Source organism: Cavia porcellus, unplaced genomic scaffold, assembly GCF_034190915.1.
Source record: "Cavia porcellus strain 051 isolate PalLab524CR breed Dunkin Hartley unplaced genomic scaffold, mCavPor4.1 scaffold_13, whole genome shotgun sequence".
Taxonomy (NCBI): Eukaryota; Metazoa; Chordata; class Mammalia; order Rodentia; family Caviidae; genus Cavia; species Cavia porcellus.
This window is the reverse complement of record NW_026947496.1, coordinates 27,609,213-27,625,748: the sequence shown is the minus strand read 5'-3', so window position 1 is coordinate 27,625,748 and position 16,536 is coordinate 27,609,213. Positions and strand designations below refer to the sequence as shown.

The window sequence follows — 16,536 nt, the reverse complement described above, 5'->3', positions numbered from 1 at the left end:
CTAGAGAGTCCTCTGATTTTAAAATTGGTCTAAAACTTGGCCCAAATATACAAAAGTGACTGTTTTCTGGAGTATTTGGTGATGTCTCTTTATTAAAATCACATTTCTTAAATATGGGTGACAAGCCTTTTCTCAGGGCAGTTTGGTGACAGTCCTTCCTTTTTGGGTGCCTGATGTGTTCAACCTTGGCACAGGCGGCGGGGGAGGGCAAACCCTGACCCTTTTCTGCCATTCACTTGCCAACCATGAGCTTTGGCCAACTGCCTGAAAGGGCCAGACAAGGCCTGCTGTAATGCTAGCAGGCACATTAGGGTTAGGGTTAGGGTTAGGGCCTTCCCACGGGCCTCTGCAAGCCAGCACACAGCATCAGAGAGCCAGGAACTGCAAGGCTCAGCAGAAGATTCTGCTCCTCCCAGCAGGTTTCTAGCCCCCTGAAGCTCTCCTCCCTTCCCGCTATCCTATCATCTGTTCTCTGTGGGGCTCTTGGACTTTGTGATCCTGATAATGACCTTTGAACCTCAACTGTGCTGTCCATCTCTGCAAACTGATGTGTCATCAGTCCTATTTGGATGCACTCACTAAATATGCAGGGTGCTTGATTTGACCCAGCAAAGTTGCCCTGTGTAGGTCTGGTGGAAATAAATGCAGAATCATCTTTAATGCATGACACTGCCATGCATTGAGCAGATCAGAAAGCAGCTGATAGCTGTGTGGTGTTTGATTGTCCTTTGATCTCAGGGAACTAAGGAGATGGGATGCTTTGTGAAGTTTTGGGGTCCGAGACCCCCAGAGGCTGTGCTGTGTCTGCCTTCCCCTCCAGAGCGAGACAGTATGTCATACAGACCGTACAGCCTTGTAGATGATATTACTGTCACCCACAAGGCCGGGCAATCAGTGAGAGAAAATTAAATGTGGCTTCTAGAGAACAAAGAGGTGGCAGGCAGTTTCACTGCCTGCTTGGTGGACCGCGTGAGTCCTTCTCTTCCCAAGGGCCATGGCTTCAGCGGACCTCAACCAGGATGGGCACGGTGACCTTGTGGTGGGGGCACCGGGCTACAGTCGCCCCGGGCACTTCCAGGTTGGGCGCGTGTACCTGATCTACGGCAGCGACCAGGGCCTGCCACCCATCGACCTGGACCTGGACAAGGAGGCGCATAGGGTCCTGGAGGGCACCCAGGTGAGGCCCGAGCCATCCTTCTCTTCTAGGGGGGAAGAGGCCACTGCCTGCATCTGATGGCAAAATCTCTGGGATGAGCAAGCCGTAACAGGTAAACAGTTTGTGGACTACAGTTGCAAGCTGTTTGTTTTAATTTTTAAAGCCACATTCATGTCATTTACTCATGCATCCTTAACTTTAAGTATTTCATGGCTTCCTGAAACTCACATGCTGTTTAGGACTGCTTAAGTGACCAGTGAGGATGTGATTTTTTTGATTCTATAAAACATATATTTAAAACTTTCTAAGCATTTGAGATGCACAGAAAAGTATAGAGACAATACAAAGAGTTCTCATGGCTCCTTCCCCAGTTTCTCTGTGTTAACATCAGACATTATCATGGAACGTTAGTGAGAAAATGAAACACCCCCATGGGCCCTGGCCGTGATTAGATCCCAGTCTCTGTCAGATGTCACCCCTTTGCTTCGAGTGCTTATTCATTACCAAAGAAACTCGCAGGAGCTGTCCAGGTATGGTATTCCTCATGGACTTGAGCGCTAATTCCTCTGCGATTGCTGGGCCCGGAGAGCTTGCCAGGGCCTTGGTCCTCACCTGCACAGAACGAAGTGGGCAGAGCATGCTGCCTGTCACTGGGGATGAGGAGCCTTTGGGGATGTGGGCCGGGGCGTGGACCCTCACGCAGTTGGGGCGGGAAGCCTGGAACCTCATTCCAAGTCCAGGCTTCCTGCCTTGGCAAGTTCTGTTCCTGGGCAAGATGCTTCTCTTTCATAGTTGATTCTGTAAAGAGAAAGTAAGATGTGACACCAGGGCAAACTTTTAAAAAGCCAAGAATCCAATGGCATGTGATCAGTTTAGGTGCTAAGGAGTGCAGGCGTGTAAATGAGTTGGGCTGGCCAGGGCAGGAGCTCCCACAGTCCCACTGTCCCTCAGTCCCATAGGCTGTCCTTTGTTCTGGAGTTTCCTGATACCATGTGAAAGGTTTCCAAAATAAATGGGCCTGTTACTGTTGTTCTTACCGCCCCGCCGTGCCCCCCATAGGCCACGATGCAGAGTGTGGCCCCTAAACTCCTACAGATGGGGTGGGAAGCTTCCCATCTTCCTGTATAATCTTGGTGATGAGATGGAGGCATGGACCTGAGGTGCCATGAGCCTGTGCTGTGGCCCACAGAAAAAGGCTGAACACCCCAAGGCCTTGTCTCCTCACTCTTCCTGCTGATCAGGCAGACAGCCAGGTCCTGACAGCACAGCTGCAGGTGACAAAAGTCCCCACCCCGGCCTCACGTGCTGTCCCCAAGAAGTCTTCCAGTCTATCAGGTTCTTGCCTCATCAAAAAGTGTGTTCACAGGTGCCAGATGCAGTGTAAGAAATGATCTCATAAGTCATAGAGGGGGCACTGGGACACAGGCAGTGTGGCAAGCATCACTGTGTGAGACGCTCTCATGGGACAGGTTGGGTAAGAGTGGAGGACAGATGACTCAATTTTAGGCCTACAGGGATTTTAGACAGTAAGAGACGAAATGTGTAGAAAATCCAGCTAAGAGGAAAACTGTCACTGAAGAGTGAGTTTTCCATCTGTAAACGGAGTGGGGAGACAGCTCCCACCTTAATCTCTGTCAGGTGTTGAGTGCAGTGTACTGTAGCACATCTGCAGAACTTCCTGTGGGACTGGAATGAGCTTCCTGTGTGGAATGTTCTAGAGCTGTGGCGCCCAGCCTGGGAGCCAGTAAGTGCAGGCTTCTGAACATCGGAGATGTGGCCAGTACAGCTGAAGAACTGAATTTTTAACTTCTTAACACTGATCTCAAATAGCCGTATTTAGCTAGCAGCTATTGCACCAGGCAGCATGACGGGTAGTCAAGCCATGTCAGCTGCTGGTGCACGTTGTGCTTGCTGGAGACACTTTTGAAGAGTGTCTGGTATTTTGCTCTGGGATGAAAAGCACACAAGACCCATCTTCTACCAACTTGGAGCTATGAATTTATCCCTTTTGCTTTCTAGTCCCCTGGTGTCCCCTCAGGGTGGTCAGAGATGCCACCAACCCCTGGGGCAGAGCTACTCCACTGCTGTCACAGCTGTGTGACAGGTTGGATGGTTGTGGGGGCTGCAGCCTTGGTGGTGGGTGGCATCCAGGCTGTCTCCTTGGAGGGTCTCAGAGCTCTGCCCAGGCCGGGCCCAGGTTGTAACCTGTGCCTTTTTAGCCCTCAGGTCGCTTTGGCTCGGCTGTGGCTGTGCTGGACTTTAACAAGGACGGGGCTCCTGATCTGGCCGTGGGAGCACCCTCTGTGGGCTCCGAGCAGCTCACGTACAAAGTAAGGCTGGAGGGGTCAGGGGAAGTATCTTGTGAGGGGAGCCCTGCTGGGAGAGTCCTGGAGCAGGGCAGATCCCCACCCAGCTCCTGATGTGAGCTGGGGTTCCCGTGGCATCTGTTCCTGCCTCCCTAGCCTTATTTCAGTCAAGTATTTTAGTCTTGCTTTCTGCACTGCTCTAAAGTGCCAGCTAGCAAGGGAGACAAATGGCAGCTGGTGTGTAGCACGGATTCTCCTGGCCTCACCCTTTCATGCCCGGAACTGCCTGCTGCTGGCTTTCTTACCAAGGTCGTGGGCTCACCACGGGCTGTTTTCCCACTTGTTCTCCATACGTGATACAGCCCAAGCCCTGGGTGCATGTGACCTTGGAGGTCAAAGGCTTTTTGTCTGTTACCCTCCCAGGCAGGTCTTTCCACATTCTACATCCAGAAACTTCTGTCATTTCCCGAGCCTACTCTGTGGGCTCTCTCACTGCAGGCCCTTTGCTTGTCCAGCTTCCTTCCAGTCCATCCTCGAAGGCAGTGTCATGCAGTCCTGGGGCAGGGCCAATTGATGCTTCACGGTGCTTGCACAACTTCCTGTCCCATTTCTACCCACCATAGCTGCATCCTAGTCAACCTGTCCATCAGCTCTGGAGAGAGCAGGGAGGCATCCTGCCTACCTGTGTGCCTAGATCTTGGCACATGACGGAAAGTAAATGCTTATAGAGTCAAGGGGGATGGAGACAGATGAGGTGGAAGAGAACAGACTCATCACACAGAATAATAGCGCAGTGTGTCCCCTGGCCTGTGAACGATACAGATGCTACAGAACGATACAGTGTGGTGTGACCCTCAGCAGTGTGATGGGCTGGGTAGGGAGGCTTTGGGGAAGAAACTGACAGTGATCTGGGTCTTGGAGGAACAGGATTGAGTAAACCACCCTGCAGACACACTGCATAGTGACCTGACCAACCCTGAGCGTGATGTTGGGAGGCAGACACAACAATGACAGGTTTTGCTTTTGGGGCTCTCATTCTGATGGAAGGGACAGATTTTTAAAAATGTCATCAGCCCAGTAGCAGGGCACAGGCAGGTCTGTTAGGCTTACAGCGGTGTTAATTTCACAGTCAACTTGCACTCTGCTTTTAAAGGTAGCTGTCCCCAGCTTAGCACTCTGGTCTGTCACTGTCTGTCTTCATCTAGGGCGCGGTGTACATCTACTTTGGTTCCAAAGGAGGAAGACTATCTTCTTTCCCTGACATCACCGTCTCCTGCCAGGTATGCTCAGCACCTTGGCCAGGTGCAGGAACCTGGAGCTCTGCACCCCAAATGCCTCCAGGGCTGAGTCAAACGTGTTTTGGGTTCCCCCGCTGCAGGATGTGTACTGTAACTTAGGCTGGACACTCCTGGCTGCAGATGTGAGTGGAGACAGCGAACCGGACCTGCTGATTGGCTCTCCTTTTGCACCGGGTGGAGGGAAGCAAAAAGGCATGGTGGCTGCATTTTATTCTGGCTCCCACCGGAGTAACAAAGGTAGAGTCCCATGGGGCAGGGGACAGAGATACGGCTCCTCATTCTGTCTTGATACTTTTCTTTATGACCTTTTTCTTCCATATAATGTCACCAAGACTTTCCAACAGTGTCTTACAGATGATGTGGGTAGATCTTCTGAGTATACAAAAAGGGACCCAACTTCTTGCTTCAGATTCGAGGGGGCCAATTGGTTATTGTCATAGTCTCTCTGAATAAAGAAATGTAAAGGTGACTTAGGACCACAGACTTCCTGTTCTGATCTGTACAGAGAGGGGTCTTTCTAAGTAGTATCCTTACTGCACAGAAATGAGCTCTAGAACATATTTAGGTGTAAAACACGGGCTCTATGACTGATATCAGCATACTGGAATCAGTATGAAATCTACGCATTCTGGGGTAAGCGCAGGGAATGAGCTTGTTTCTCATCAGCCCCCTGTGGTCCTCACTGACTGTAAAGGGGCCACTGTCTTGTTCAGGAGAGCTGAGCGTAGAGGTGGCTGACTGGCTGGTAAGAGGCAAGGAGGACTTCGCCTGGTTTGGCTATTCCATGCACGGCGTCACGGTGAATGGCAGCACCTTGCTGCTGGTGGGAAGCCCGACCTGGCAGAATGTCAGCAGGTAAGGCAGGCATGGGCCCGGGGACCAAGGAGCACAGTTGTTGGGGGCCCGGGCAGTGTGGGTGCAGGCAAGGGGTGAGAATGTTCCTGCCCTTGGAAGGACAAGTGGGACTTGGCAGCCCACTGCTTCCCCATCTTAGATGAGAACTATGATCAGTAAGTTTATAGTTTTCCAGGGTTGCCATAATAAAGTTCCACAGGGTAATCAAACAGGAATTAATTGTCTACCAGTTCTGAAGGCTGGAAGTTCGGAACCAAGGTGTTGGCAGGGTTGGTTTCTTCTAAAGTATTTCCTTTCGGCCTGACATGTGCCTTTCCTTGGGACCTGTCTGTGTCTTCTCCTCATCTTGTAAAGTCACCCATCAGCAAGGATGAGGGCCCAGTCAGTGGGCTCATCTTAACTTGGTTGCTTCTTTACCCCGTCCTCAAATACAGTACCCTTCTGAGGTCCGAGAATTTAGGATCTCGGCACCATTCTACCTGTGACAGTAGCATCCCATATTTGCTGTCAGGTGGGGGCAGAATGGTGGCCGAGGGACCTGGAGAAGCTGGATGCTGCTGGGATCAACGCCAGCAGTTACCCCTTTCAGGACCAGCATCACTGGATGGGGTGTATGGGAGGCCTGTGTGGAGGTGGATCCCTGGCCACTCTGTGCCCCGCCCCCTGACCGAGCTCAGTCCACTGCTTCTTTCAGGCTGGGCCACTCGCTTCACAGGCACAAGGACACCCAGAGCCTTGGCAAGGTGTACGGCTACTTCCCACCCAGCTCCCAAAGTGGGTTTGTCATTTCTGGGGACAAGGTATGGCAACCCCTGTGTCCCCAAGACAGTGGATGATACTGTGGAATTCGCTGCACTGCATTGACCTGTCACATTTCACAGGCAATGGGGAAACTGGGCTCTTCCCTGTCAAGTGGCCACGTCATGATGAATGGGACCTTGACACAAGTGCTGCTGGTTGGGGCCCCAACTCGAGGTAGGTCACGTGCATGTACCTGCTTTTTTAAATTGTGAGTCTCCCTGATCGTGCCTCACTGGCTGAAAAGGCATGAGATCTGGTGCCAGACAGCACTGGGTTTAAGCTGGGTGAGGTGGCAAAGATTGTAAACACAGCAGCTGGAGGCTGAGGCATGAGGATCACAAGTTTGAACTCAACCCAGGTAATTTAATGAGACCCCGTCTCAAAATACAAAATGGGGCTGGGAATGTTATTTACTGCTTCAGTCCTCAGTACTACAAAATAAAAAACAAACTGGGTTTAATTTTTTTCCTTTTGATTTAGTAGGATGTGTAATGTCAGAATTACTTAACCCTTGCTGTGCATAACGGGATTGAATATCTGTTTCAAAAGTTTATTGAAAATGGCATTTGAAAATAATTGTTTTTATAGCCTCTACCCCTACTGACATTGGAGCTGAAGAATTTTACTAGTTTATGGGGAACAGGTCTATTCTGAGAATATATTTTAGTACACCATTATTTTGTTTACTTTATGAGAAAAAAAGTTTTAAAAACCATAACAAAAACCAACTCTCACTAGAATATAAAAGTGAATGATGCTTACTGTTATAACCTGTGAAACTAAGGAAAGATACAAAAGGTGGTAAAAAATATGGTGAGTGTTTAAATTTATTTATTTATTTTTGTCTTTTTGAAACAGAGTTTTATGTGCAGTTCAGGCTGGCCTTGAACTCACTTTGTAGCTCAGGCTGTCCTTAAACTTGCAGAGGTCCTCCTGCCTCAGCCTCCTGAGTGCTGGGGTTACAGGCATGCACCACCATGCCCAGCTATAAATTTAAGCCATTTATTATAGGAAAATGCCCATTGCCATCATTCTCCTTTAAAATTCTCCCCCTCATTTTAAACACACGTATCCCGTCATTCTTGTTACTTTCTGAAACAAATCCTCTTTTGTGGAAATCCTCTTTTGTGAGTGTCTTTACAAAGTTGTGATAAAAAAATTCAGTGAATTCTGCTGCCCAGTGCCATTCAGCAGAAAGGCAGGCTTGTAAAAATATTCCAGTGTGTTCACATCCACTTACTCCCCACATCTGTCACTGTGCGACTTTTGGCTCTTCCCCAAAGTCCAAATGACCATGAGAGGTAAATGTTTTGAATGGTCTCAGGATATGAGGGCAGCCACAACAGTGTAACTAAAGTCACTTGCGAAAGAGAATTTTGAGAACTGCTTTAGAAGGTCGCAGCAATGATGTAACTGACCGAAGAAGAATGTTTGGTGGGAGAATACTGGCAATGCGTCTTTTACCATAGCAGGTTTTAAAAATTTTTAATTCATACCAATTTTTGATCATACAATATATAGAAAAAATCATCCCTTAATCAGGTGTGTAAAAACTGAAGGTCACACTATATACTTTTTACACTTAGCTTTTAATTTATTTATGTCTTGAGCATGTTATACATTCTTATAAAATATGACTTTTGATACCTGTGCTGCATCTTTCTTTATGCATAGGCCAGGATCATATTATACCTGGAAACACACGCTGCTTCCATGTCTACTCTACTACTGAACATGCGCATACAAAGCCTTAGCTGCCTTTCTGATTGGTGCTTAGGTGGATTCCTGGAGGTAGAACTGTTATCTATATTTGTCACAAAGGTTTCAGTTTCAAACAAAATGGCAGAGGTTTGGGTAATCAGTACAAGTAACTCTGGCAAAGAAATGACTAAAGGTTTTATCGCAACGATTGAGGACACAGTATTAAAAAAAGGACACAGTATTAAAACACCAAGTCAGCATTATAACTGTGACTCAGCATCAAAGTTTGCTGATTTGTCATTGGAATAGTTCCTCGCCTGCTTATTTTTTTTTACAGAGTTTAGATAGTGATTTCTGAACTCTTACAACACACATTATTGATCTTATTTTCCTCACTGTTCTATTGGGGTGCCGGGAATTACAGCTCCCCAGATGATCCTGCTTTTGGTGCCTTTAATATCATTCATATAAATATATATATATATGTAATATGTTTGCAATTATAAAATAAAAAATGCAAGTTTAATTTATATGTTTATGTCATATACATTAAAAAAGTCAAACTATTTATTTTGAGTTAACAATAAACTAGCATTCAGTCAAAAGTACTTGAGAGTCAAGTAAGAGTTTACCCAGTTTTCCCCCACTATAACATCCTGCAAAATATAATGTTACAGCCAGGTTATGACAGTCATACAATCTGCTAGTTTTGCTCAAGTTTTCCATTTAAATTGCATTTCACCCACATAACACGTGAGGCCCAGTGCCAAATAAAAATGTGGGGCTCCTTGTTAAAGAATTAAAGATTACGTATGGGTGAGAACACCGTGCCAAGCCAGAGTATTCCAAACACGTGCTCTGTGTGACAGCACAGGCTACACGCCCTGTATCTGTGTCCTAACCATACAGCTCCTGTTGGGCATCTTGGAGCCAAGGATTATGTATATGATAATCCTTTGTTTTGTATGTCAGCACTGCAGTAAGATGGTAGGATTTGGGAATTCACCAAGGCCCTGGATATGGCCCTTTTAAAAATAAAGGGTCTTCTGTGTTACTTTTAAAAATAATAGAACAGAAATGCTAAAACATTGACTATTTTTTCCCCTCTTAGCTGTCTAAAATACATATGATAATCCTTTATTTTGTATGTAAGGTAGAGGTGTTTTCAGTGGCTAACTTTTAAAGCATCTGAACCTTTTAGTTCTAAACTCTGAGAATTTACAAAGCAGATACTCTAAATTATATCTTCTAATAGAATGTGGTGACTGTTCGCTTTGTAAATACTAATCACAATTCTTCCCCATCTGTGTCATTTCAAACCATAAGAGAAGTGGATTTCTGACTCAATTTGTTATCAAAATAAATGCCTTTCTCTCTTTTTTTTTGGCGATGCTGAAGATTGAACCCTGAGTTTTGCATGTGCTAGGGAAGTGCTGTACCACTGAGTGACTGTGTTCCTAGCCTTGGATTAATTTTTTGTTGTGCATACTAATTATACATATTTACAAGACAAGATTATAATTAATTATATAATACACAAATCAGGGTACTCAGTACATCCATCAGCTTATAGAGTTAGCATTTCTTTGTGACCAGAGCATTTAAAAACTTTTCTGCTAGCTGTTGGGGAATATACATTATTAACGATTGTCATGCTGCTGTAAAATTAGGACACTAACTATTCTTCCTTTCTCCTGAACCTCTGTACCTGTTAAGATGCATATTTCCTAGGAACTGTAATAGCTGGGTTTGAGAATGGTGCTGATGGAGGCAACCATATGCAGGCTTTTTGATTTTGCCTCCTAAGCTATACATGGGGTGGATTCCCTGTGGGAGAATGTAGTCTGCATGGCAGATTTGAATCTGCTGTCAGCAGATGAGGCAGAAGAATAAGGACCTGAGGCCTCGCCTGGCTGGTGGGTGGCCATGGCCCTCTGCTCCGCAGGCAGCAGGACCGGTGGCAATGCCCACCCTGCAGGCAGCATGCCAGTCCTCACAGTCCTTCTGGCTGTGGAAGGACAGAGGCTGGAGGCAGACAGACGGCTAGGAGTATTACCAGGGTCCTGTCACTCAGGGAGCTCAGGTTTGCTGCAGGAGGCACAAAAAGAAGAAAATGAGAATTTTTCTCATTTCTGCTGAATACTTTGGACTTTACTCTGAATGTTAGCTGTTGGGCTTTCTTAACTTTCTTGGGGGGTACTGTTGTTGGGTCAGATCATGTACTGCAGTATCAGAAAGCCCCAGAACCCTGAGATTTTACAGGACTCTTACGTATCTCCTGTTTTTGGGCTGTCATTTGTGATTATCACTGCAACTCTGCTTTGAGCCCTTAGTTGCTTCTAGTGGATGACCTGCCACAATTAGTCACATCAGTTGCATGCACAACAGGGATCAGGCCCTAGTGTGAGTCTGTTACCATCACTACTGCTGCCTGCATGTCCTGTTCACAGAAACCTCTCAGAGGACCACAAATCCCACCCACCCATAGACACCCTTATGCTTTTTTGAAGAAATCACTTATCTCTTATCAAAGCTGTGTTCTGAGTTATTATAGCAAAAATCTAACTAGTTTTGAATTTGTTCACAATTCGAGAAAAAAAAAACACACCTTGTATTGAGTGCTTGTGTGACTCCAGGCAACATACTAGATAAAGTACACCGAACGACCGCCAGGACCCACCCCATGTGGAATAGACTGTGTCACCCAGAAGGGGCCCAAGTGAGCAGGATCTGTCCTGCATGGGGTCTGAAGGAGGCGCTGGCATGGTGTGGTCCGGTAGCGGAGGCAGCTCCACCTGTGTCAGACAGCAGGGCAGGAAAGGCTTCCAGAAGAGGAACACTGTACCAACTTCTGGAGGAAGAGCAGGCGTGGCCGGTGGTGGCCTTGTACGGGGGAGGTAGAGGGTTTGAAAGAAGAGGTGCCTACCCCAGGCAGAGGCACATTATGTCCAAAGGTCTGGAGTTAAATACACTGGGTTGTGGTTTCGGTTTATTATAGCTGATGTGTAGTGAGGAGAGAGGGTCCCAAGTCAGTACTCAAGCCTTAAGAAGGCACTGGGTTGTGAAAGGCCTTGGGAAAAGCCTATTCATCCAAAGTCCACTCACATTTGATCTTGTAAGTCAGACTGTGATGTAAAAATAAAGTGGTTGCGTGGGGCGTCTACTAAACGGGGCAAGGCTGGAAGAAGGAACCTGACGGGAGCCTTTGACATCTCTGTCCCAAGCTACTTGTACCTTCCCCCTGCCAGAGCCCTCGGGCTTGGAAAAGGTGGTCCTGTGCGCTTCTGGGTGCACGAGGCCAGAGCAGGGTGTGCCGTGTCGTCTTCACCCATGATGCCAGCGGGTTCTTTGGCTGGTTTCAGATGACAGGTCCAAGATGGCTTTCCTGACCATGACCCTGCACCAAGGAGGGAACACACGGGTATACCAGCTGCTGCCGGATGTGCCACCTGCCCTGCTCAGCACCTTCAGCGGGGACCGCCGCTTCTCCCGCTTTGGCGGAGTCCTGCACCTCAGCGACCTGGACAATGATGGCGTGGGTAAGAGGAACGCCCATTCGGTCGAGCATGGAGTTCCTTTGCCCAATGGACCAGTGATCTAATTAGACGAGCGAGGCCCTGCCCTTATAGTTGACAGCGTAGGACAAGACCAAAACTGGACGTGTCAGAGTAAAGGTGCATTTCTGAAGATGCAGTGTAAGGGTCACAGTGTCAGCTGCTATGGATGATAGACATGGTGAAAAAACACCTTTTACTTTGTGAGGAGGAACCAGGGCAGAAAATTTAAAAGAAATGCTAATTACATGTGGGGGGCTGGGTCAGGATCCAAACGGGGAAAGGATGACAGGGGAGTCAGATACTTCTCCCAGTTTTTATTGTTTGCAGACGAAATTATAACGGCAGCTCCACTGAGGATCACAGATGTAACCTCTGGTCTGCTCGGGGGAGAAGATGGGCGAGTTTACATATACAACGGCCAACACATCTCCCTTGGTGACATGACAGGCAAATGCAAATCATGGATAACTCCATGTCCAGAAGAAAAGGTAAAGTGCTCTACAAAGGTCCTTCACCATGCGAGTGGGGGTCCCCGGTGATTCCTTATTATGGTGTGAAGTGTGCGCCGGAGACCCCTGCATTGAGTGCTTATCCTTGGTGTAGCAGTGTCCAGAGGTGGGGCTGAGAGAGGCGATGGGACTGAGGGGGCCCTGACCGCCCACGCCTTCGTCCATGGATGAGTTCCTGGCTGAGTGGGCTGCTGACAAATGGGGAAATCACTGGGGGCGTGACTTCGAAGTGTGTGTCCGGTCCTCAGCCCCTTACCCTCCCTGGCTCTTCTCTGATGCCCCCAAGAGATGAAGCAGCTTTCCTTGTCTGCACTTGGGGCTCAGGGGTCAGGAAATAGTCACCCCCCGAGTTGGCAGACCCCAGCAGCCTGCAGTTCTTGCAGCTGTGCAGCATTTGTGCCTAGATGTGAATAGAGCTGGCCTTGGTATCACGTTGGTCCCTGTCACAGCCGGTCACTGTCTGCCTAAGGACCCAAGCAGAGGAAGACAGGCTAGGGCCACTGCAGTTTCATGAAAATGTCCAGTCATTTGCTTCTTGTTTACTACTTTGTTTGGTCCCTCTTCCCGGGTGGGTTTCCTTAAATTACATACTCTTGAACCTCCAATATGTGGCCACTGCTATTTATTTGTTTGTTTATTTTATTTATGGTACTAGGGATCAAACTGGCAGGCACTTGTGCCACTGAGCTAAATCCTTGGTGATATTTTTAATCTAAGAAATATTTTTAAGTTACAAAATGATTGAAAGCTTGCTGTGAAAATTTAAGAAAGCCCCAGAAATATAAAGAAAAAAATTAAAAATCACCTACCTAAAATTCTACCTGTAGAGCTAGTGCATGTTAACCTTCAGAGTGTTTTAGCATTTTTTGTGAAACTGTTACTGTCTATTGTGCATTTATTTTCACATGCTAAGACTTACATATAATTTAATCTACACCAAAGCTATGAAGTTGCTCTTGTGTCTAATTACATGTAAAGAAATTAAAGGTCAGAGGAAATCTGTTCAAGGTCACATTGCTAAATGGCAGACCAAGGATTTGAAACAAGATCTAGTTCTAAAACTTTTCTTAAAAATACACACACTGTAGTAACTGTTAACAATTGATTTAAAAATCAATTCTGTCTCAAAAAAATAAAAGAAGGGCTGGAATGTAGCTCAGTGCTGAGGCCTTGGGTTTAGTCCTGAGATTCCTCTTTCTGATATTCTTATTCTAGAGTAACAATCATATGTATTAGGTATATGCCAGCTGTATAGTATTTTTATCTACAAACTAGTTTAACAATTATGCAAGTAACCATTATTAGTTACTTTTACCAGTTCTCACCGTTAAGGATAATAATGGCATACATACATGCATTTTTACAATTGGATTTTTTCTGGGAGCTAAACTTCTATAAATGAAATTTACAGGGTCAAAGGACATGCACATTTGTAAGGACAATCTGGAAACGTTGAATGTGAGCAGGAAGGTATAATTAAAGTTGATGAAAACTCCACATGAAGAGCAGTAACATTAACCACCCTCTTTCTCTTATTTGTTTTAGGCCCAATATGTACTAATCTCTCCTGAAGTAAGTACTTCTTGAAGGACTGAAAGAAAAATTACCAAAAGTGCCCTTTCCTCCTGTTTTCAACTTTTACCGTATTATGGTGTGTTTGCAAATGTCCATTAACAGGGCGTATTTTACAGGCAAGCTCAAGGTTTGGGAGTTCCCTGATCTCTGTGAGGTCAAAGGAGAAGGTGAGTACCAGGACTCATTTCTGTGACATTTGTGCTTGTTCCAGGGCCAGGATTCGATGATCTCACTTTTAAAATTTACTTAGGTTTTATTTTTATTTGAAAAAGGAACATACAGGTGGAAGAAGGAAAGAGGCACACACAATGCTATCACTTCCTTGTTTCTGCTCCACCAGAATTGGAGTGGTCATTATGTACTGAGGTGGCTGAAGAAAAATTCTAATAATATTTTGTGACATGAAATTTATGAGATTCAAATCTTAGTGTCCACAGATAAGTTTTTATTAGAACCCAGCCACCATCATGGCCTGCATACACTGCTACCTCGCTGTGGGAGCCTCAGAGACACACGTCCCACAAAGCCTAAAGGAGCCGTTATCCCGCCCCTCACAGAAAGCGTCTGCTGCCCTTGGCACTGGAATAACCACTGTTAGTAGTTTGCTGTTTTCTTCCAGACATTTAGAATTTTCTATGACTCTACACACACACACACACACACACACACACACACACACACACACACAATTTTGCTTCTTCCTAGAAAAAAAATAACACTTAGAACCCTGGATCCTTTTTAATAGCTATCTAGTATTTTACTATTTGGAAGAATGTTACTTTAGTTCTTCAGCTCAGATTTTCATAGATATTGTGGTTCCTTTTTAAAAAAATTATTACAGACAATGCTGTTGTGAGCATTCTTGACCTGTATTTTTATATAACTGTGCAAACATCCTTATAGGTGAGAATCATAGAAGTAGGATTATTAGATCAAAGGGTGTACACAATTAAAATTTTAATTATCACAGATTAGAGAGTTTTTCCTTAAAATGCAGCTTTAAACTTTTAATGCCACTCACTCATTTTAGGAAATGATATTGTATAGAGCTGTGCTAGGCAATGAAATATGAGCAAAGGAAAGACAAAGTCTGTGCCCTTGAAAAACTAGATTAATTCACATGGTAAGTTAGGTAAAACATGAAACAGGTTTTGGCTTAGATGTTAAAGGAGCATTACTCCCGGAACCAAGTCTCACCTGGTTTATCTTTACATTCACCATGCTTAGTGTATCCCAATCCCAAGTATTGTTTAAAAAATGGAAACTGACAGTTGGAGAATGATCAGTGTGGCCTTTCTCTGAGACTTACTAAAGTTACTATGATTTTGAAGACTTCCTTTTCTAGGATAAGCGAACAGTATGTAACTGGCAGCAGCAAACTGGATTACATGGCCCTAGAATGTGTCCATGAAATGCTGTCACTGCTCAGATTTCTGAACCTTGTCATGACACTGCTGTGTGTTTGTGATGTTCAGCAGGGAAGGGACAAATGAGTATAACAAGCAGAGTGTTACACTGAGCACCAGCAAGGCAGGCACAGAAGCCCAGACCATGGACTTGGCCCCCAGGAACACAGAGTTTAGGTGAAAGAATGAAACAGTGAGACCACTGATGCCAATGTATGCTGACCAAGGAGCCTGCAGTGGCAATCTGTGCTGGTGGTCAGGACAGGCCTTGCAGAGCCCATGGGCCCTGTGCTGTGCCCGGGAAAATGGAGACTCAGCTGGGCACAGGGCAGCAGCGAGGGAGCATAGGATTTTAGGAATAAGGAGAGCTTGATCAGGAAATGAAAAGGAGACTGAGGTCCCAGCCAGAGTACAAGCACATTTGGCAAATCAGTACATCCATAAGGGAAGAGAGGAAGCTGCTGTTTGGTTAATTTTCTGAAAATTTGGGTTTTCTGTTTTAACTGATACTGGCGTATTGAGAGTACAAAGGGCTAAGCCTAGGGCTTGACACATGGTAAAGATGCAATACCTGTTAACCATTATTATTTCTAGGCTCTCTTGGGGTGTTAAATACTTGTCAGTGAGAAACTGTTACACTTTTCTCTAACCCAAAGTTTGATCACCCATACCTCATGAAGCACGCTTGGGAGTATGAAGATTTTGCTAAGATCACTGAACGTGTTTAACAACTTGTAGCAGGTAGTGAAGGCAGCTTTAAGACTGGATCTGAAAATGCCTCAGCAGCGGGGAGAGCGTGTGAACAGACAGGCAGCCCATGCGGAAGTCTTTAGTATTATGCCTATGCTGTCAACATGGTACCACACAGCAAAGATCCCAGAACAAGCATGCATCGGTGTAGTTTTCTTTAATCTTTATGTGCCAGAGGGGATCCAGGTGAACTTCCTCAGCTGTGGTTCTTGTAGATCTGGGAAGTGGTAGCTAAAAAGGGAGGGGAGCATTTGTGCTTGAACTGTGGGATCTGGCTGTGTGCTGCGTCATTGCCAGAGCACGGTACGCTTAGATGCAGTAGGAACTTAGCAGATGTTATGAACCGCTCATGAATTCTGTTGTTTCCCACAGAACCAAGTTGTCGTTGCTGCTGGAAGGAGTTCTTTGGGAGCCCGGCTCTCTGGGGCGCTGCACGTCTATAGCCTCAGCTAAGAAGGTCATTCTACTTCCTCCCCTGGCCCTGGGTCCCCTGCTAAGTTGTCGCCAGGGTGAGCATTCTGGTGGAGAAGATGGCGCATCCAGGGGAGCCGTGGTGGGGCTCCTGAAGTAGACTCGCAATTTCCTAGAAATAAACTGACTCCATCAGGAGTTTGAAATAGCA

General features: G+C 46.1%; 1 protein-coding gene across 3 annotated transcripts in view; it reads left to right on the top strand.

Annotated features, from left to right (window-relative positions):
- Gpld1 (glycosylphosphatidylinositol specific phospholipase D1) overlaps positions 1–16,536 on the top strand; it is a 49,920-nt gene extending 33,384 nt beyond the window's left edge. For all 3 annotated transcript variants that reach the window (XM_023564719.2, XM_003468864.5, XM_023564720.2), the window contains 12 exons: positions 991–1,177; positions 3,376–3,486; positions 4,668–4,742; positions 4,841–4,997; positions 5,474–5,615; positions 6,310–6,415; positions 6,497–6,590; positions 11,480–11,656; positions 12,002–12,162; positions 13,729–13,755; positions 13,875–13,925; positions 16,287–16,536. In XM_023564719.2, coding sequence (XP_023420487.2) covers positions 991–1,177; positions 3,376–3,486; positions 4,668–4,742; positions 4,841–4,997; positions 5,474–5,615; positions 6,310–6,415; positions 6,497–6,590; positions 11,480–11,656; positions 12,002–12,162; positions 13,729–13,755; positions 13,875–13,925; positions 16,287–16,367 — 1,369 coding nt within the window. In that variant the 3' untranslated portion in view covers positions 16,368–16,536. The remainder of the gene's footprint in view (positions 1–990; positions 1,178–3,375; positions 3,487–4,667; positions 4,743–4,840; positions 4,998–5,473; positions 5,616–6,309; positions 6,416–6,496; positions 6,591–11,479; positions 11,657–12,001; positions 12,163–13,728; positions 13,756–13,874; positions 13,926–16,286) is intronic.